Source organism: Glandiceps talaboti, chromosome 15 (assembly GCF_964340395.1).
Source record: "Glandiceps talaboti chromosome 15, keGlaTala1.1, whole genome shotgun sequence".
Lineage (NCBI taxonomy): Eukaryota > Metazoa > Hemichordata > Enteropneusta > Spengelidae > Glandiceps > Glandiceps talaboti.
Window position 1 is genome coordinate 13,872,290 of NC_135563.1, and position 21,297 is coordinate 13,893,586.

At 36.2% G+C, this 21,297-nt stretch overlaps 3 protein-coding genes across 3 annotated transcripts; 1 reads left to right on the top strand and 2 right to left on the bottom strand.

Moving 5' to 3' along the window:
- The first annotated feature begins 284 nt into the window (after positions 1-284).
- On the top strand, positions 285-4,728 carry LOC144446752 (transmembrane protein 128-like). Its single transcript, XM_078136580.1, has 4 exons — positions 285-390; positions 2,372-2,537; positions 3,307-3,474; positions 4,022-4,728. Exons 1-4 carry the CDS (start codon positions 303-305, stop codon positions 4,125-4,127), a joined length of 528 nt encoding a protein of 175 aa, XP_077992706.1. The 5' UTR covers positions 285-302; the 3' UTR covers positions 4,128-4,728.
- A 1,141-nt stretch (positions 4,729-5,869) lies between these two features.
- LOC144446237 (uncharacterized) lies at positions 5,870-8,134 on the bottom strand. Its single transcript, XM_078135989.1, has 2 exons — positions 8,048-8,134; positions 5,870-7,270 (listed from the first exon to the last, which is right to left on the bottom strand). The coding sequence occupies exons 1-2, from the start codon at positions 8,132-8,134 to the stop codon at positions 5,870-5,872; spliced, it is 1,488 nt and encodes a 495-aa protein (XP_077992115.1).
- Positions 8,135-9,020: 886 nt separating this feature from the next.
- LOC144446660 (uncharacterized) lies at positions 9,021-20,785 on the bottom strand. The gene is made up of 8 exons (XM_078136475.1): positions 20,647-20,785; positions 16,984-17,322; positions 14,763-15,065; positions 13,613-13,939; positions 12,832-12,867; positions 11,637-12,140; positions 10,996-11,049; positions 9,021-10,562 (listed from the first exon to the last, which is right to left on the bottom strand). The coding sequence occupies exons 1-8, from the start codon at positions 20,723-20,725 to the stop codon at positions 10,477-10,479; spliced, it is 1,728 nt and encodes a 575-aa protein (XP_077992601.1). The 5' UTR covers positions 20,726-20,785; the 3' UTR covers positions 9,021-10,476.
- Positions 20,786-21,297: the final 512 nt, after the last annotated feature.

Sequence of the window (21,297 nt, forward strand, 5' to 3'; positions counted from 1 at the left end):
ATTTCATTTTTATAGGGGTTGCAATAGTTCAACAGCTGCTGTCATTTTTAACAAACGCGTGGTCCAGATTTGTTTAACATAAGAGTTTTAGTTTATTGTTAGCTACCCGTTATATTTATTTTATATGTAGCAAATGTACATTTCTTTGAAGTAAACTTGTCTCTCCACTATGTTCTCCCCAATTTCAGCCGAAGACACTATATTCACTCCTGTTTCACCCAATAGAAATGTAGAGTGCTGCACGTCAGTTTTTAAGGAGGTTAGAAATTGCAAACAACCGAACAACCAGGAAGTTTTCCAAAATGGCTGACATTAGATTCAACGAAGAAACGACAGTGAGAGCTAGAAAACGTCTCCTAGCAGACCACTTCCTTAAAATTTACGGGAAAGGTAATATCAAAAGTATATAGTTGCCACAAGTCGTCTAATATACAGGACTCGTTATATTATACAGTTGAATTCCCATTACTTTCAGCATGAATGTGTACAACCACTGAACCAGTTGATGACGTATTCGAGTTATTTTTGTTGATAGATACTATAGTAACACTCCTGTGTGAAATCGAAATGTTATTAATACAACCTGATATCAGCACACTGTTCCTGAAGCGTATAAATGAAACCACATCCTACCAATAACCAACTCATAAACAACGATGTAATAGACTGAAGTATTGAAATATTAGTGTCTGCTGAGGAGGATTATGAAACTATGTGATTTCAGGAGAGTCTACAATGTAGAGAGAGAGAGAGAGAGAGTACAATAGAAAGTCATACCTCCATATGTGTGTGTTTATGGGCATCTTATTGTGTACAGAAAAGAATTTGAAAGAACTGTGAGAGAATATATTTGTAATATTTTATTAAGACTTTAACTTTAGTCTACTTACAGCATTTTGTGTGTTAATTATGTTTTTAGCACAACTGAACTTGTTCAGTAGTGCTATAGGGATCGCCCAGCGTCTGTCTGTCTGTGTGTGTGGATGTGTGTGTGTGTGTGTGTAAACAACTTAAAGTCAAAAACCGCTGAACCGATTGCCACGATATTTGGTGGGTCCATTACTTTGGGTGTCTAGTTGGGAAATTGTTCAAATCAAAATGATCGCATCACAGGTGTGTGATTTGGGTCAAAAAATGTGATTTTTGGTCAAAAAACTTAAACTCAGAAACTACTGGGCAGATTGGTGCGAAATTTGGTGGGAACATTCTTAAGGGGGTGTAAAGTAAGATTTGTTCATGACGGGATGATTCCATCAGTGATATGCAAATTAGGGCTAAAAATGTGTCTTTTTGGTTAAAAATCTTTAATTCTAAAACTACTGAGCAGATTGGGCTGAAATTTAATGGGAATGTATCTAGGGATGTATGGACGAAGAAATATTAAGCATACCATGATTCCATGAGTGATATGCAAATTAGGTGTAAAAATGTTCATTTTTGGTCAAAAACTTATATCTCAAAAAGTACTTGGTCAATTAGTCTGAAACTTGGCAAGATGTTTCTGAAACTGTTATTCTGCAGATTTTCTTAAAAACATTTTGACAAAATTGGCCCTAGCAACCATGACCACACCCTTTAGCAACAACCAAATGGCAGTATATTTTGGTCAAATAACAACATCATCAGGTAAGCAAGTGAGTAAACATTCAAAAAATGTATGCAAATACCCTAGCAACCATGACCACGCCCATAGCAACAGCCAAACGGTGGTGTATTTCACAAAGATAACAATAGGGTTTAATAGATAATTGAATAAACATCCAAAAAATGTATGTAAATTTGCATAGCAACAAGACCACGCCCATAACAACAGCCAAATAATCACGTATATTGCAAAGATAACAACAGGAATAGAAAGACAGATGAATAAACATTCAAAAAATGTATGCAAATACCCTAGTAACCATGACCACGCCCATAGCAACAGCCAAACGGTGGTGTATTTCACAAAGATAACAACTGGGTTTAATAGACAATTGAATAAACATTCAAAAAATGTATGTAAATTTTCCTAGCAACAAGACCACGCCCATAGCAACATAGACTAGCATATGGATAAACATTTTTAAAAACTACAGTTGTGCTACAACGCCATTGGCGGTATTTTTGTGTTAATGTATATTATAAGACATATAAGTATTGTGTTCATGAAAACCAACAGAAAACAAGTGTGTAAGAGCAATTAGTTTTATTCCCATCCTACCCTACGCACACATGCATTGCACATGATAGATGCTGATATTTCATTTAGATTCATAGTACTTGTAAGAAGCCAAGTACTTGTTTGTAATTTGGTTGATTTAAGACCAAAAATTATATAAGGTAACTGGTAGAGGCCTAATGAATATTTACGTGTATTTTCTTATCACAGACCTAAAGGAGTTTGATAAAGAAGCAGAAGAAAAATTCAAGAAGGTCCATGAAAGTCAGAATTCTTCACAATGGATGTCAAACATTTTTTGGATGATTGCATCAATTGCCGTATTTTATTACACAGATTTTGCCATTGCAATTAGAGTTGATCCCAGAATTAACAGGTAATTATCAGGGTTTGAATTTCACATATAGGCCTGATAGTCAGATTAATCTACCAGACAGGTATTTGTTACAAATACTTCCCTCTGGTAGAGAGATGATTAATAATAGTGTTTGCACATAACAAACTACAAGTTGGGAAAAAAACATGATTAAGCCAAGTGAACAGTTTCAGTTACATTTTTTGATTTCCATTGGTCCAACAGACTACCACCTTTTAAATTTGAATGTCTAGATATATATTTGGGATTCTGTATGTCCTTGACTACTTCTAATTTCAAGCCCTAGCAATCTCAGCAGTTCCTTGATGAAAAATCTTAGACTAGCCTATGTTCTTTCTAAAGAATCAGTCATTAGGAGGCAACTACTTTGACTAGCCTGTATTCGTTACATGATGATGGTGTTGTTACCATGGAGACCCAGGCAAGCAATTAAACTAACAACTATCATTCTACACAAAAAACTCTTTGGAAAAATACACTACAAATAATTCTCATTGTTTTATACCACACGGTCGTACAGACATATACAGTAGCTCATTTTGCTATGAACAATCACTGACTTGAATAGCTAAGACAATAATTTAGTAACACTAGGATCAGTAGATACCTTTCAAGTGTCCATTCAGTGGGGCTAGATACTGCCCTCTTCATCTGTTGATCACATGTCAGTATACAATGGGCATAAAATTGATACATTTAAAAAAAAAAAAAAGTTTCCTCTACCTAACCAATAAATTGAGACTGATTTATTTTTCTTGTTATTTTACAGACTATGGTTCAACATTGGTGTAGCATTAGTAGCATTGAACATTGCCATAGGATTCTATTTCATTGTCATCTGTAGTTGGATCAGGAAAATACCCACTGATGATTGGGAGAAACATGCACCAGCATTAATACCAGTAGCAACAGCAGTTTTCATCATTGGATCTATATGGTAAATAGTTAAGAGGATCTTATCATGAAAATGTTATGACTTATTAGCTATCTGTGACAAAATGATCTTTTTTTCGTTAGTGACTATACCATTATATCATCATGATGCTACATCAGTCTTATTTACTGGTACGTGTGAAACATCCCAGTGTAGTTGGTGAATCAAAAATACACTTGGATCTGTTCATACTCAAATATTGGCTGACATTAGAGAATCACAAGATGTGTTCACCAACATAGCAAATTAGATATTCAAGTATAAAGGACAGTTTCACTAGATTACCGTATATGTAGAGACTACGAAAATCTACTGTTTCATGATTTCTCAAACCAAATGTTCCACGACTCTGACTCTGTTTCATGATTATTCAAAATGCATGATACAAGTCATCAGTTTTAATCTTCAGAGAAACACGAACCCAAATCTTACCAAAAGTATAATAGGAAAAATGTGAAATAACAAAGCTGTCAAGATATGATACAAAGTAACAGTTTGTGTTTCATATTTTTATTCTAATCTTGCATATTTTTTCATTTTTGTTTTACAGTTTAAATGTTGGATTGTGGCCACTGTGGAAGATTTTCACTCCAGTTATTCTATTTACGTTGTTCATGGGTGTCGTTGTCTTAATCAGCATTATTCCAAACTTTTGACATCTGTTTGATATTCAGATAACAATATTTTCATTGGCATTGCATTCATCAACAACAGTAGACTGTGAGATATGTTGTGACGTTTCACCCTCACCGGCCTCCTTTCACACTAGGGGTCGGCTGATGTGTGAGGGCGCCCCGTCACAGCGTACCTTACAGACTACAACAACAGCAGTGTGCATAAATTCATCTACAACAGCAGCGTGTCACAAATATGCAGTAAAATGCTGTCTCCCACCGAAGCGATATGGAACTGTTTTACCGTGCATATTCATGATTTCATATTTATTTGGGACTGTAAAGTGACATAAAAGTCATGCAATTTAAATTACGGAATTTTATTTTATGACATAAAATGTGTGCAGTATTTGAAGGTTATTCAATTTCGCATGCCGGTTTTCCAGTGTTATTAAGCAGGATTAGGAGTTCTTTGGGTTGAGTCAAGACATCAAATATTGCAGTACAAAGAATACATTTATTTATTCTTACTTACAAGGTATAAATTACAATGATAATTAAAATCAACACTGTTTTTTGAAAAGGAGCATGTTATGATGTAATTTCCAAAAGGATTTATGGGGTTTTGTATATTTGTATATTTTTGGCATGTACATTGATTGAAAAATTAAACTTTTTAAAAATACATTTCAAAATACATCACTCTATCGTCTATACTTCTATTCACCCGTTTTCCTTGATTTTCTTTTTGTGGTTTATAAATGAATACTTTGATAATGGCTGTCATGTGTAGGGTACACATCATACCAATCTACATGTACCTAACCCATAACATATCAAAAATAGAGTAGGAATTGAAGTGAAATATGCCTAATACAATATGTTATTTGATAATAATATATTTTATTCAGTAAAACATCCTAACTCCGTTCACAATATTAAACGTAAACTTGCTACAAAAATTCATGAATCCAAGTCAGCCACATATATTGTAATGTGTCATGTATTTCCAAACCAGCAGTGTTCTTCTTGACTACTTTTCATTTGGCCAATGCATACCTCTTCAACCACAGTTTATTCTACATTCTACTTCATGAATGACAAAGTTTGGTTAAAATGACAGCCATGGTAATAAATCACAATAAAAATACACTTTCTTCCCATCATATTAACCTTTAGAAAATATTTAATTATATATATGTATATACATATCATTATATACATATATATACAGATTATGTATGTAGGTACACACACACACATACATACATACACAGGCTTTACATACATACAATACATACATACATACACATATACATACATACACACACACACACACATACATACATACACATACATACATACACATACATACAATACATACATACATACATACATATATACATACATACATACATACATATCTATGAACTTTTGTGACATGTCAAAGTCAAAGTCACAGTTGTAAGAAACTGTGACCTATTGTACTATCACTTTGTGTCTATGAAAGGTAAGGTAAGGAATAGGTTGACTTCGAGAAAAGACCTTGGACGCCAAACCCACCAGTTACTAGTCAAACAACTCAGAAAAGTTGCATGGTATTCATATAGGTTAGGGATAGGTGTTATACTATTACCAATATATCAAAAATAAAAATAAAACATCAAAATGACCAAAATGAATATACCCTAGAAGTTGATACAAATATTTATAACTTGGAAACCTATATAATTATCAAAACGTGCAAATAAAAAAGTGATGAAGAAAAAAAATTGGGCCTACTGCTATTCAATATTTACTTTCACACCCTGAAATATCGTGCGTAAGAAAATGGCTGCCATGGACACTCCCACAATGTAGATCATTACAAGCCCTATCATGATGGGAATCCCGTAGAATTGAATATCAAGAATTTGCACTAATGCTGAAATAGCCACTAAACCAACATACGAGAATAAAAAACCAATAATACAAAGAATGTTTAGGACATGTGAGTTTGGAGATAACTTTGTATGAGATGGTAAATTCTTCTGAACACGCAAGAAGATTTCAATAACGAGCCAAGAGAAGAGAACAAAAATGTAGTCAATGGTGGGGATACGTACAGCTTCATTAAGTCTAAACCAGGCTCTACCTTTTTCATCAGGAAGCCAACTAAACAACCAAGTGATGAAGCAAAGATATACGATAAACGGTATTATTCGAAGATATGTTGGCAACTTTTTCCAAAAGGGTAAACCAAACAATTGAGTCATTGAAAACAACCATAGGAATCCGCATAGGAACATTGGCCAAAGTTTTGTACCCTGAAGATCTGGTCCACCTGTCTGAATTGCAACAATGGTGCTGTGGATAGTCACCCAGAACTCTAACAGCAAACGCCAATACCTGTTTAGATGTACCTTGGTGTATACTAGACTTCCTTGTAGCATTAAGATCCAGGTGTTGATAAACCCGGATACATGTGCCCATGTGTTTTCCATTGGATGATACCAAAATGTATAAACTGCAGCCCAAGCAAACCCGTAACCATGGTATTTTCTAATAAATTCAATTGGCCCACTTCCAAGTCTCAATTGCTGGCTTATTCTTCCTTTATTACTCTCTGTTGGCCATCCAAAGGCAAGTCCCCTGTCTTTATATTCCATCAACAGAACAAATATTAACAGCATGGTGACTGAGCCTTGAGAACTAGACACACTGACATCTTGGGCCAAGGCATCATAAAACAAATGACTTTGTAGAAGGTGGAGCAAATGGAAACCGATATTCAAGTACAGAAGATACCAATTGAAGGATTCCATCTTTGTAGAATATTTTGATTTAGTTGTTTTCATTTTACTCATTTGGGCTTTGAAGAGTACAATCCATATCAGAATTTGATGAGATGCGTAGCAAAGCCAGACTGTTACCCTAGTTACTATGGTTACCTTCTCTGGAGGTAGTTTCCAATAGTACCATCGAAATTCAGCATCTGGACCATAACGTCCAGGAACTCCCACCTCTTCAATGAATGGTTCGCATAGAAATCTGTCTTTAGATGTCAGACTAGTGTTGTGTGTGTATCCAGATGGAGCATCCCATCCTCGCACTTTGCCTCCCAGAATAAACATTGCTACCAGCAGCATTACAATGAATACCATTCCTAATCGCCAACCATGTATGTCTTCCCTAACACCAACCTCCTAAAAAGCAATGCATACAATAAGCTTATATATACAAAATGTATAATAGATAGACAGATAGACAGACAGACAAACAGATAGATAGATAGATAGATAGATAGATAGATAGATAGATAGATAGATAGATAGATAGATAGATAGATAGATAGATAGATAGATAGATAGATAGATAGATAGATAGATAGATAGATAGATAGATAGATAGATAGATAGATAGATAGAACTGTAGGAGATTAATACGATTGCCTATGCAGCGAAAACAATTTAAAACCCATAACACAAAACGACAGATCAAAGTCTGCAGATACGATTGCTTTACGTACTTAGTTTCTATTTTATTAGTCAATAAACGACAGGGTGATATGACGTTTGACGGTGTTTAGACATTTTATGTGTGCTCATAATTTATAGGGCACTAAATGTTATTATAATTTATATACATTTCATAATTGATCAATGTTGCGAATTAAACGTAATAAATGGTACAGACTGACTAGTTCACATCTTGAATCATAGTGATATACCATAGTCTCTAAACTGTGGGTTGCATCTCATTCTCAGACCACTAAGTAGTGGTGTGAAGTTGCATACATTTACATAGTCTAGTTCCTATACTACAATATCGATCGTTACGATTTATAGCCTAGTTCATATACAGTATCGTTACGATTTATACCTTGTGTTTAGAAACCACAGTTGGCATCCAGACTATTAAACATTTGCCTAGTTTAAAAATCTACCAATCCAATTCCCACATATTTTTATCGTCAGACTTACCTGTTGTAATCTTCTGCCTGCTTTTCCAGATGATCGGTCTCTGCTTTCACTTGTAATGAGATGCATACTGCTATCCGTCACTGACATGTGTGACTTCTACCGAAGAATGTGACAATATTCAGTATATAACGGGTACGTAATTAGCACTGGATTTGTCTTGAAGTACGCAGGTCACTATGTTCCCATCTCTGAAGTCTGAGACGATCTTTACCTTTCTGCGTACAGTGATTGCCCAAAGACATGCTACGCGTATTGACTTCCACTCCAGCGGAGACACAACTTTCAACTTTGATCCTCAAAGGTCATTCAATCCTTGCATTAAAATAGACGCCGTTACTATATAAAAAACTATCGATCCCCCAAAAAACCGTTGAAAATCAGTTGCAGTTTTAATTAAACAATTTTATCTTACCAAGTTGTTATGATGTTCTTTTAGGATCTTGTCCTAGCAGAATTTACAAAACACACGTATACTCATCGTCGCAAACCACGACCGTTTTACGGTACCGTTCTTAACGAGCCGGTCCCTACTGGTACGGTCCCTACGTAAAATTTCTGGTTTGCGAAAATGACGTATACGTATACTTTGTATGGTGATCATCGTCAGTACCATATTGAGACGGTACTAAAACGTTACACTGTGACAATACCTTATATCACAGCTTTCGATCTGGAGATTTATATTTGCATATCAGAATTGACATTATTTCTTCACAATGTGTTTGGTATTGTGCTGTTTTGCTGAAGAATATGTAACTATAATTAAGCAATTAATTTAATTATATAGCACTGAACTGTGTTAGAGACACACGATATATGTAGCGACAGATTTTATCAAAATATATGTGTGATATAATTTGTAAACATATAATTGCGATATTGAAAGCGATATATGAAGGGTTTTACTCATTTTGAAATCACGTGAAAACATTACAAGCGTAATGGCACACAGAGAAAGTGCAAGATACACAGAGATAGACGGAAACAGTGCGAGACAGAAAGACACATGCACAAAAGTAGACAAACAGACAGACAGACAGACAGACAGACAGACAGACAGACAGTCAGTCAGTCAGTCAGTCAAACAAACAAACAAACAAACAAACAAACAAACAAACTGTAAGATGCATGGAAGGTTACATTACAGTTTAGTTCTTCTTGTGTAATCTTTTACATCAGCTGTCAAAATATCCAGCTCGCCAGATTTATATCATATCACAAATAGAAATACATAAGTGATCATAAATGAAAACACACTCTACAGGGTCTGTGCTGGAAATGGTTACGTTCCACATGAAACATGAAACTGGAAATAGTTACATTATACATGTTAGTCATGAAACTGGAAATAGTAAGGTTGTACATGTTAGTCATTTAAACTAGACGCACGGTTCTGTAAAGAAATGACGATGGTTTTATTCGAATACAATACACATTGGTACTATCCAATGTAGTCTAACACGGTCGTCAGGAACTAGACTATATTCAACGTGATAATAAAGCCATCCCAATAGTGAGATGGAATATCTACAAAATAAGGACTCACATTTCAAAATTTAAATGTATCTGAAGCTAAATTAATACTTATATCATATACTGCGCGCGCATGCAGTACGTGATTAGTTCACGTTTGCATGCTTCGAAATATACACACTCACTTATACATAACATTATTTTCTTCATTTGATCAGTTGTATTTACTTTTTATAATAGTACATTAGTCCTTAGAAGTAAACCAGAGACTAGACTGTAAAATGTATCAACCAACTCTGAAGAAGTTTTAGAAGCTCACACTTGTATGACTACCTCGAGTTTAAATATTCGTTGAATAATCAATGCATATCGACTTACTGAAAAATACATACACTCGAGTGTATCTTCTACAAAGAGAACATTTATGATTGCATAGTTTCAAAATCTATGTAAGTTTTATACGTGTTCCTATCAACTGTCTCTGTACGTCGTTCACAATCAGATTAATAACAGGTTGCCGATTCTGCACGTGCAACCAGCACGATTGTTTTAATGTCTTGATTTGCATAGCGAGTAATTTTTGCACATCGTGTTCATATTTTATATGAATATTATAGATAGTATAACTAGAAAAAGTTCCTTGGTGAAAATTAAGATATACATCAACGATTTGGGGTACGGGTGTAAGGTTGCTCAAATATTTTATATTTCTCATCGACTCGACATGTGAAATAGTTGAATTAGAAAAACATACTAATTGTAAACATATGTTTATAACTAATTTATACATATCGAATTTTGTATCTTAGTGATAAGTCACAACAATAGTTCCTAGGACACCGATCATTTGAGCTGGACACCACGAGAAATTGATTCTCACACTGGGTGACTGTCATGTGGTTATCACGGCCGTGGTTTTCTGATTGAGGGCGCTGTACACCATCGCATTTGTCACGTCATGACCTGCGAGTGAAACTTGAGAAGATGACAACAGCAAATGTTGATAAACCGACGACCATGACGTCTGCATGATTGAATACTCCTGTAAACAAAGACAAGATAGTCCTATTAAAGTGTTGACAGTTATAAGTATAACTTTATATCAAATCACTCTTTCATATTTTATGGAATGTATAATTAGTGGATAATTAAATATATATGTAATTAATTAATCATATTACAGGATACCTTTCGATGCTATTATATCTATTCATCGCATAAAATTTGTATTTAATTTCGTGCTTCGTTGGATCATTCATATTCAAACACCATGCCATACATGTAGTCAGTGGCATGCACCGTAAAGATCTTCGGGTAAATATCTTCTGCAGGTAAAGATATCATTCCCTCCAATTTCATATATAGGCCATTACGTCTATCCGTCTCTCTAGCAATAAACTAGTTGGTTTTCTGTTCTGTTGGACACTTTGCATGCATGGATATTATCAAGAAAGTAAGACAATAATGTAACAAACCTGCACTGACTTCGTCAGTACATGACTCTGTTTCACAGATTACAGGCGTAGGATCTGTACAGGAAAATGAAACAAGAAGGAAAGCCGTCATTACAAGAAAGGATTTGAACAAACAACGCTTAGTTAATCTGCTTTACGAGACATGGGGGAGGGGGGCATAGGGGCGTGTAATATTTCATAGATTGTTGTTTTCCTGGTCTACAGACTAAATATAACAACATTTTGACTATATATTCCTACCACCCTCTTTTTTCCTTAAAGGTAGGAATACATAGTCAAAAGGTTGTTATATTTAGTCTGCAGACCTGGAAAAGAACAATCTATGAAATATTACACGCCCCTATCATGGGGGGGGGGGGGTCCTCAAATTTTCAGACGGGAGTGTGCGTGTGCGATGATGCCGGTATTTCTAAAGACGTTTATCATGTTATCGACCTTATGATTCATGTGATTAGGGAACTTTCAGATAAAAAGCCGACCCATGTTTAGGGATATTTTTCGTGTAAAAGTATCAATTTGGACAGCATATTTCCGTATACCTTTCCATGGGAGTACCCGACGGGGTGGGAGTGGGTTCTAGTACACATTTTTCTCATATCCAATATAATGCAGGTTATGATACTTTCTGTTTCAAAACTTACCAACGACATCTTCAATAACGCAGACTTGAACTTGGGTGTCGTTATTCATTTGTGCGGTTGAAAAGTCCGCGAAAAATCTGGTGAATGTAGGGAACTGTTGAAAATTATTGTACGTCAAAATTGACAACTTCGCGTCGCCTCTTAAGATCCTCAAAGTGTCATAGTAATACTGTAGAGTGAATTCATCCCAGATATTAGGATCATCAGACAAAATATTCGGAGTGATTTCGTACTTTCGATGTTCGTCGTCATTATAGTCTCTGATTCCATGACGCTCAACCAAGGTGAATGAGTTGCCAAAGTCGTTACGTACACCCATCAACACAATAAACCGGTTATTGTCATCTACCCATGATGCATCGGAAACAGTTATGTTAAGTTGATTTGTTGCTCTGACACGAAATTGCATAGTCCATCGGAAGTCTCTATCTCTCTCCGTTATGGCTACCAGATTATCAGGCTTGGACGATGACAGATCGAAATCCTGCCAAGATTCACAAGGAGCTATAAACGAAGAGACATTTGTTTAAAATATGGTTAAAAAAGGACTTGATAAGTTTTAAAAGACCACATTCGGAATTTCGAAAAAAAATAATCCATCCAGTAGGTTATACTAAATCGTTGTTATGGTCACACAAATATACATAAATAATGTAATCATGTAAACTGAATCTACGTTTTGTTCTTTTAGTTTCATTGGTTAATGGTGGTGTTCTATGGTATGAATATATTAATAAATTAGCATTACCATGTGTCAGAGGGTATAGTCACACATTGTTTATTGTCGTCACATTCACCCATCCATCCGCCCGTCGATCCCTCCGTCCGTCCGTCCGTCCGTCCGTCCGTCCATCCATCCATCCATCCTTCTATCTATCTATCTATCTATCTATCTATCTATCTATCTATCTATCTATCTATCTATCTATCTATCTATCTATCTATCTATCTATCTATCTATCTATCTATCTAATCATTTCTCAGAAATACTGAGTGTTCGTTGATTGCACCCAGACTTAGCATACATACAAATCCATTAACCCAGGTATCGCCCCATCATACATCCATTTAGCATGAAACCTTGTGACTTCCACTTATGCGATGACGTCACAGTGTGTATGTAATGATAGTCAAGATAGTATGATGTTAGTGAATTATTACGATTGGGGCGATCACCTATATCTAAAGTACTCACGTGGTTCTACAGACTCACTTGTTTCTCGTAGTGTCACTGAAAATAGAAACGGAAATAAAACAGAAATTAATAATTGCCAAGACTGGGATTGTCATCTTATTGTATTTGTTAATATCATACACTATAATATAGCATTCTAAAACACCACAGTATTACGAGAAGGAATCTAGCTTCAAGTTTCTACCACCTTGTTCATGTGTGACTTACTCTACCATTCCACAGTTTCATATTTAGCAGTCGTATCACCTATAATTCTGTTTCTAAAACAAAAAGAAAACATCAAAAATACATGAAATTAAATAACTACATTGCATAATCGCATCGCATGCTACTCTGAATACTTCGTGGTGAATATTTGCATTATTCGACTTACACACACAAAAACAGTGTCTTACTTTTGGTATTTCATGAACATATTTTTATGCAAGGTGTTGGTATGGGTATTCTAATATGCTTCTCAAACCGACGTGTGGTAAAAGAAATGATATGTAATGTAATGAAATATAAATTATGGGATCAAAAGGTATTCCTGATCTGTTCTAGGTATATGTGTGTGGGATGGGGTGTGTGTTTGTGTGTGTTGGGGTATATGTATGTATGTATGTATGTATGTATGTATGTATGTATGTATGTATGTATGTATGTATGTATGTATGTATGTATGTATGTATGTATGTATGTATGTATGTATGTATGTGTGTCTGTCTGTGTGTCTGTCTGGTTGTGTGTCTGTTTGTTTGTTTGTTTGTTTGTTTGTTTGTTTGTTCAAGTTAACACAAACCTTTCAACGAAATTGTTTCCCACGGTGTAGAATAAATGGTACGGCCTTGTTGGGGTATAGTAAACTTTACTTTACACTGGTAGTTGCCTGTCAATGCCATGTTGACCCTGAAGAATATCAGCCATCGTCCTGAGAGTGACGTCATGGCATCAGGGATTCCATCGTTGTCGAGGTCAATTTCATTGTTATGATCTCTAATGCGGCTCAAATCTGAGTAATCACGGAACCATTCCACAGTTTGAAGTGACTCATCTAGCCATGGTATCCAACACGCTATAGCGGTATGTTGTCCCTCTTCTACTATAATCTTACTGCCAGTTGTCATCACTAAAAATTCAATTACACATGAATATTTATCATGTATATGTATCAAGTAACAAAATGTCATTAATTTATAGCTCTTAGAAACCACATCCCACCATTCTCTCTCTATTTCTCTATTTTCTATCCCTGTTTTTCTCTATCTCTACAAAGCTGTCTGTCTGCAAGTCTAGCTCCTAGACCTCGGGCTTTCTTCTGATATATATGAGGGTGCCTGTTTGCTTGTCTATATGTTTTCCCTCTGTCTGTCTGTCTCTCTGTCTGTCTCTCTTCCCTCCCTCCCTCCCTCTCTCTCTCTCTCTCTCTCTCTCTCTCTCTCTCTCTCTCTCTCTCTCTCTCTCTCTCTCTCTCTCTCGAACATTGACGAACCATCTCTATTATACAAACGCCCATCTTTCACTCGACTTTAACATCACGTTCTGAGTAAATTTGCATCTTTGCAATATAATACTTCCATGTAGTGTAAACACAAGCACAAAGTGTGACATCGACATCGACATTTGAACGACATTGATTCAGTATTATAGTACTTTTTAAAATAATTTAAATATTCATAAAACATATTATGTTAATCTTTTCCTACTGGAAACATTCATTTTGCTACTTTCTTTACCATAAATGCATTTTATGTACTTTGTGGTCGTAACGGTTCATTTGTTTAATTGATTACACCGTAAATAACCGTTAAACTCTTTCGACGTCACGTTACTATCGTGAACTTCAGCAGCCTAGTCTAGAGTCAAATCGTGTGGGAATTTTGTCCATCGTCGCCTCTCATAATAGTCAAAATCTCCACATGCCTTGACTCAAAGATAAACTTTGTCTATACCTGACATGATGAGAAGTTCCAGATACTCTGTAGTCTCAATCTTAGGATTATTTCTGTCCCTACTGGTACAAGCATACCGTCCCATATCGGCCTCTGTAACACTTTCAATGGTTGCATTTAAAGTAACAACCGGATTGGGACCATTGTCTGACGGGGATCTCCTTTGACGATCAGCAGAGATGGTGAGTTCGTCTGAATTAAATGAAGTAGATGCTTCTAACGACGCGTACTCCACGGCCATACATTCCATACTTATCGTTTGGCCTACACGTGCCACGATGAAACCCTTCGGCTTCCATTCCGCTGGTGATAATTAAATAGGAAAAGTATAAGATCTTAATATATGTCTGTCTGTCTGTCTGTCTGTCTGTCTGTCTGTCTGTCTGTCTGTCTGTCTGTCTGTCTGTCTGTCTGTTTGTTTGTATGTCTGTCTGTTTGTTAGTCTGTCTGTCTGTCCGTCTGTCTGTCTGTCTGTCTGCTTGTCTGTCTGTCTGTCTGTCTGTCTGTCTGTCTGTCTGTCTGTCTGTCTACTGATACATGGTGTATTCACACAGTTGAAGTTAAATATCTAGTAACCACAATTTTGCTTTTATTCAAAAATCGCCTTTGCTCAAATCCTTCTTAGACAATAAATAGAATCAAAATAAAATGATTTCTTCATCTTGCGCTCTCTATAGATGGCTTCATATGATGTTATTGAATTACTGGGGTGTGCCTCTCCCCAAGTAAACTAAAGCTCATCTAAAGAATACATCATAACATTGCGATAGATGCTGTTGGCCTCACGTTTGTAAGTTGTCATGGTAACCACACGTATACTGCTGAAAAGCTGAGAATGTAATACAGTAAATGACCCCATCGAAAGCCACAGTCGACAAATCACATCATGATCTCTAAATTAGCCTGAGTTCTAGTATGCATTTATCTAAAGTTGTCAAACAAGATGGCGATGGATTGATAATACATGTATAATGTTCCTTCTATGATTAAATAGCCTAATAGGTATAGGTCAAATTTCTGACCGCGGTAAGAAGTATTCAATAATATATCACGGTATAAAACTGACATTTCAACTATTTTGACTTATATAAATAATCCATGATAAATTCGATTTGTTCAATCACCCTCTGGTTATTTTTTCGATGTTTCAAAGTAAAGCTATACAAAAAATATACGGCATGATATTGAAGTTTCGTTTTCTCTGACACAAGAAGCGTTGATTCCATTGTTGGTGTGTAATCTGTTTTGACACAGTCATTGATTCATTACGTTAGGATTTATTCCCGTGTACATTTCCAGTTATTCAGAAATCAAAGCATTGAATTCATTGCGTTTGTCAACCTTTTAAATTTATTAAGTTATTAATACAATAGAAGTCAGGTTACATGGTTAAAACACTGTTGAGCAGTTCGTGTGAAAATGTAGCTATTTATAGATTTCACACACTGACTTGACGCAATCGAATCTGATGACCTCCTATAGTCCACACAAAGTCACAATCCACAGAACTGTTGAAAAAATGCTCTCTATTCGCAGTGTATGAACTTTAATTCCTGTCGAAAATTAAATCAATCAGTCTGATTTTCTTAACTGGTATATCATGACGTTGTGTAAACCTCACACTGGGAAATGGCGGAGAAAAGAGGCGCCATCGCAGAGAGGATATAATCAATAGCGAGAGCTGGTAAACTAACGCACCGACACTGTTCTTAAAACTGAGCGATTTAAAATGATCTAATGCTTTATTCAAAACGTTAGCTGCAATACACAGCAGATGTTAAGGTTCAAACCAAATCTTAAAATTAAAAGAACACGTTTTGAAATCGGGGTTTTGCTTATAAATGTCTTTTAGATTATTACGAAGGTACATGCATAACCGCACTTACTAGTAATGAGGCATTCTCGCTATTATCAATGCCTTATAAAATTGCTAACAATCGTAATAGATCGATTGTACAAACGATTACATTTCGTGGTTGGCTTGCTAAAACATTTTGCTTGTATGCTCCGTCGATAGCTAACAATGATTGAGAGTCACAATACAACAAAAGTGAAAAGATTTTACAAAATGTTAATTTACATTTTTTGTACTTCTTGGTGGATCAAAAAGGTTCGCACTGTAAATTGCCATGGTCATTTCTACACTGTGTAAGTTTAACGAGATTGAATCTGACAGGCCTTCCCAGTAATCAAGGGTGAAAGCACAAACTGTGCGACCTACCTGCCGGTACGATAACTTCAACATAACGGGATGGGCCTCCAAAGCCATCTTCATCTCGTTGAATTTGAACACCGTAACGGCCGCTGAAATCCTCGGTTACATACGCTAACTCAACGTCTGCTGTACTGGTTTCATTCGGTCCTATATTTGTAGTTATGATAACAGACCCTATTTGGCCACCTTGGTCGAATTCCAGTCTAAAACCGGGTGGGAAATCGAAGTACGAATGGTCGACGTGCGTACTTAGGAGAAAGGGATTCCCATCGTCGTACAGACGGAAATGAATTGTTAGATTAGTACCAACGGCAGCTACAATCGGACCAGGTGGGTCAACAGTTACTGTTGGCAAAGGAAATTATTTATTATCATTATTTATTATTGTAATTCTTAAAGAACGCACTACACATACGTCTCAGTGCATTGTACACAACAAAGTAAAAAACAAAAACAAAAAAACCCCCACAAAATTAATGTTCTTAAAACAAAGGGAATTAAAATGCAATCAATACTGATAAAATAGAGATCGAGGTAAGAACATATCAAAAATAGTCAAAGAGCAAAAAGTTAAAACAGAATTCATGTCCAATTACGAATAAGATCGAATATTAAAAGCCTTGGGAAAATATCATGAATGTACCTGTAAAATGTGAGTTTAACAGAAATATTGCACAAAAAGATGTGTCTTCAAACTGCGTTTAAAACAATCAACCGTTTCGGCGGTGTGACTTTCTAGGGGCAAAAGGTTCCACAAAGCAGGAGCGCAAACAGAAAAAGCTCTTTGGCCATACATTCTATTGAATTTGTCTCTTGGTGGTACTAAGCGTAATGTATTCAATGATCGAAGATCTCTAGCTGGGACATACAACTCAATTAAATCTTTCAGATACAATGGTGCAATTCCGTGTACAATTTTATACGTAAGTAACAAGACTTTGAATTTGATCCGTGCATCAATTGGCAGCCAATGTAAATCAACTAGGATGGGGGTAATGTGATCAAATGTTTCATTTCAAAAAGAAGTTTGAATAATCGTATACCGATGATAACGTTGTTGGCACAAAGGTACACATTACAGAAAGATACAGATATTATAACAAACTTGACGATACTAGAACTGCAGGCGGTGGAGAGAAATCTCACCAACGTCAGTCCTAGAAAACAGACACAGACACAGACACAGACACAGACACAGACACAGACACAGACACAGACACAGACATAGACACAGACACGGACACGGACACGGACACGGACACGGACACGGACACAGACACATACACAGACAGACAGACAGACAGACAGACAGACAGACAGACAGACAGACAGACAGACAGAGACACAGACACGGACACGGACACGGACACGGACACAGACAGACACAGACACAGACACAGACACAGACACAGACACAGACACAGACACAGACACATACACACGTGTGCAAACATATATATTTCAATTAACAAAGACTAATTCAATAAAAAGTATCAATGAAAATGAATGAAAGCACAAGTGAATAACAATTTGTAGAGTAGACATTCTAAAAAATATAGTAGGTAGATAATTTGACAGGTTGACGTTAATATCAATTTGAGAAAATCTGAACCAGTGGCAAACTTCAGTCGTTATTCTACATGCTGATTATTTAATTAACCCTTTGTTAAGTTCACCTAACACTGGTTTGGGGAACACTGATGTAACACGTGATTTACTTGTAACTTAGTCTACGTGCAGTCGACGATCTATTTCTAACGGAGATGATGGTAATGCGTATAGGACTTAGTCTAGTTCCAATACGATCGATTTACACTACGCTGTGATGTGTGAAGATTAACGTAGTGTAAATTGTATAAACACGGACCGTATACGGACTAGAGGCTACTTGTAACTGTAAGTGAGGCAATGATTCCTCGATCCTCGATACCTGTATTCCGGACCTGTATACGATTTCCATAATACAGTTGCGACTATGCCAGTATACGTAACTGATATTTTACGATGGTGCGTTTTAAAATAGGGGATTTCTTTTAGATGTAATATTTTTGGTTGCATACAAAGCTGACACATATAGATTATTGTGAAAAGAGATGAAATAAAACAAGGGCGTATACATGCATGATAGCCATAGGGGAGGGCGTTGGACTGTTGGTGTTCATCCGACCATCTGTCACCCTAAATGTACCGATATCAAGTTTTAGCAGGTATTTATTATGAACCATGTCTGTTTTATGCTTCTAATATTAATCGTAAGGAAAGGTAAATGTATAACATATTATTTTCTTGTTGTCCTCTCCATGAAATATTCTGACTATGATATTTTAAAATAGACGGTGCAGAAAACAAATGAGTGCTGGAACGGAAATTAGACTGATATGTGATATGCATTCGAAAACGAAATTCACATCGATGCAATGATCAATTGTCACTTGACCATCACTCATTGTGTATAGCCCGTGTCTTTGACCTTTGACCTTGTAGAGTAAATCACTGCGGGTCTCGTGATCAGCTGCACGTCATAGTGCGACCGTTGCAATGCAAGTCATTAAGCCATTTCTGACATTATTTATCATATATTGCGACGAGTTCGTGCCACTGAAAGAATTATTGAATTGTCTTGATTTACATATTATGATATTTTAATGAATACAACGAAACAACGGCATTATTGATTAGGCTAATAACGTGAAAGTATTGTTTGATCTCAGTGGTACAAAGTCGAATGTGCCTCGAGAGTCAATTGTGCCCCCCGTCACATCTGATTGCCGACAACTAACAAAGCACCCGGCCGAAGCCTTGGCCGTGATATTAAAATAGAAAAAAATATTCGTCTCTTAAATTTCTCCGACACGTTATACTTGAATATGGGAAATGCAAAATGTGATTTATTTGAATAATATCCGCTTGTTTTTGTCTATCTAACTGCTGTATGAAACGAGAGGTTTAGTGAAATAAACGGCAAAATATTTCTAATGTAGACGTATGAAAGCTTACAATTCAACAGATTAAAAAATAAAGATCTCATTTAACTTTTCCATTCTCGGACTTTCAACATACAACCGTGTTTTTACGTAACACAGCGTATTTTCGCGTCCTCAACTTAACAATGAATACTCTCAATGCTCTCAATGACTGTCATGTATTGGTTTGGCAGTAGGAAACCATATGGATGACTAATTCTAGCGTCGTTGTTGACACTATGATAAAACAAGTGTAATTTGTTGACTTTGTTTGCGTACGTACGTACGACATGTCCTTCACCATGTTTACAGTGGTTCGTTGCCGACTGTCATATCCCGTCTTCTGGGAATAAAATGTGTACATTATGGCCGTTCTGAGAACATTTGATATGGAAATTATGACTTCAACACACTGATGTACGTTTTAACTACAAATTTTACGTTTCAGCTTCACATCGGAAGAGCTGAGAAGTGCCTCGTATAATAAAAATCACGAATAAACTGAAGTTATGTCTTCCAAATCCTGATGGTATCCCTCCCTCCCTCACTCTACTTTTGCGAACACATTAGAGCTTACGCTACACAGGCCTCTAGTATATTATTCAACGCCATAGCGGCTTATCGAATGTATGCTATATTAATTAAATGATCATAACTTACATGTTCAATTAGAGAAGTGAGATTTTAGATCTGATACAGTACTTACTGAGAGTTCCACCAATCTGTGCCAAATACATACATAAGAAAACGAGGTTGCATCTCACGAAATACAGTGACCGGGTCATCTTCACGCACTGCTCCGAATAGAGTCGCAAGTAGTCGAACGTATGGGATGAAATACCCCTTATCGTAAACATGCGATGACGTCATTAATGTAATCTCCAATCAATACGTATCCACAGTCCCCTATGTACTCTACATGCACTTCGCCCGACGAGTGATTGAAACCGGAAGTGGAATCGAGCCACCGTGCGTCAACTAAATTTCCACCCTTCGTTGATAACATCTTTAAAGAAACGTTGTCAAGACAACTATTTTCATTTCAGGTATTAAACACTAGAATATTCGACTCCACATATTTAAGGTCATTTACATTGTGACGGCTGGGGCAAAAAACAGATCATAGTCATGGATCATATATTACTAAGGGGAGAACCATTTGATTTCTGGGGGGTGGTGGAGGATTTTGGGAAAATAATTTGTAAATGAATCGTTGTTAAAGGCATTTCATGAGTGCTCATTAATTTCCCACTTGGCAATGGTGTCAAAATGAGATAGACTTAGTCATCAAGTTGGCATGTGACTACTTATTCCCAGCAATAAAGTTATTTGTTTATGAGAATTACCAAAAGATGTA

Coding starts and splice junctions, on each gene's coding strand:
- LOC144446752 (XM_078136580.1), top strand. CDS start 303: ATGGCTGACATTAGATTCAACGAAGAAACGACAGTGAGAGCTAGAAAA. Junction 391..2,371: donor CCTTAAAATTTACGGGAAAG/GTAATATCAAAA, acceptor TTCTTATCACAG/ACCTAAAGGAGTTTGATAAA. Junction 3,475..4,021: donor TTCATCATTGGATCTATATG/GTAAATAGTTAA, acceptor TTTGTTTTACAG/TTTAAATGTTGGATTGTGGC.
- LOC144446237 (XM_078135989.1), bottom strand. CDS start 8,134: ATGTCAGTGACGGATAGCAGTATGCATCTCATTACAAGTGAAAGCAGA. Junction 7,271..8,047: donor CAGGCAGAAGATTACAACAG/GTAAGTCTGACG, acceptor ATTGCTTTTTAG/GAGGTTGGTGTTAGGGAAGA.
- LOC144446660 (XM_078136475.1), bottom strand. CDS start 20,725: ATGACCCGGTCACTGTATTTCGTGAGATGCAACCTCGTTTTCTTATGT. Junction 17,323..20,646: donor ACAGATTGGTGGAACTCTCA/GTAAGTACTGTA, acceptor CTTTGCCAACAG/TAACTGTTGACCCACCTGGT. Junction 11,050..11,636: donor CGTTATTGAAGATGTCGTTG/GTAAGTTTTGAA, acceptor TTTCCTGTACAG/ATCCTACGCCTGTAATCTGT.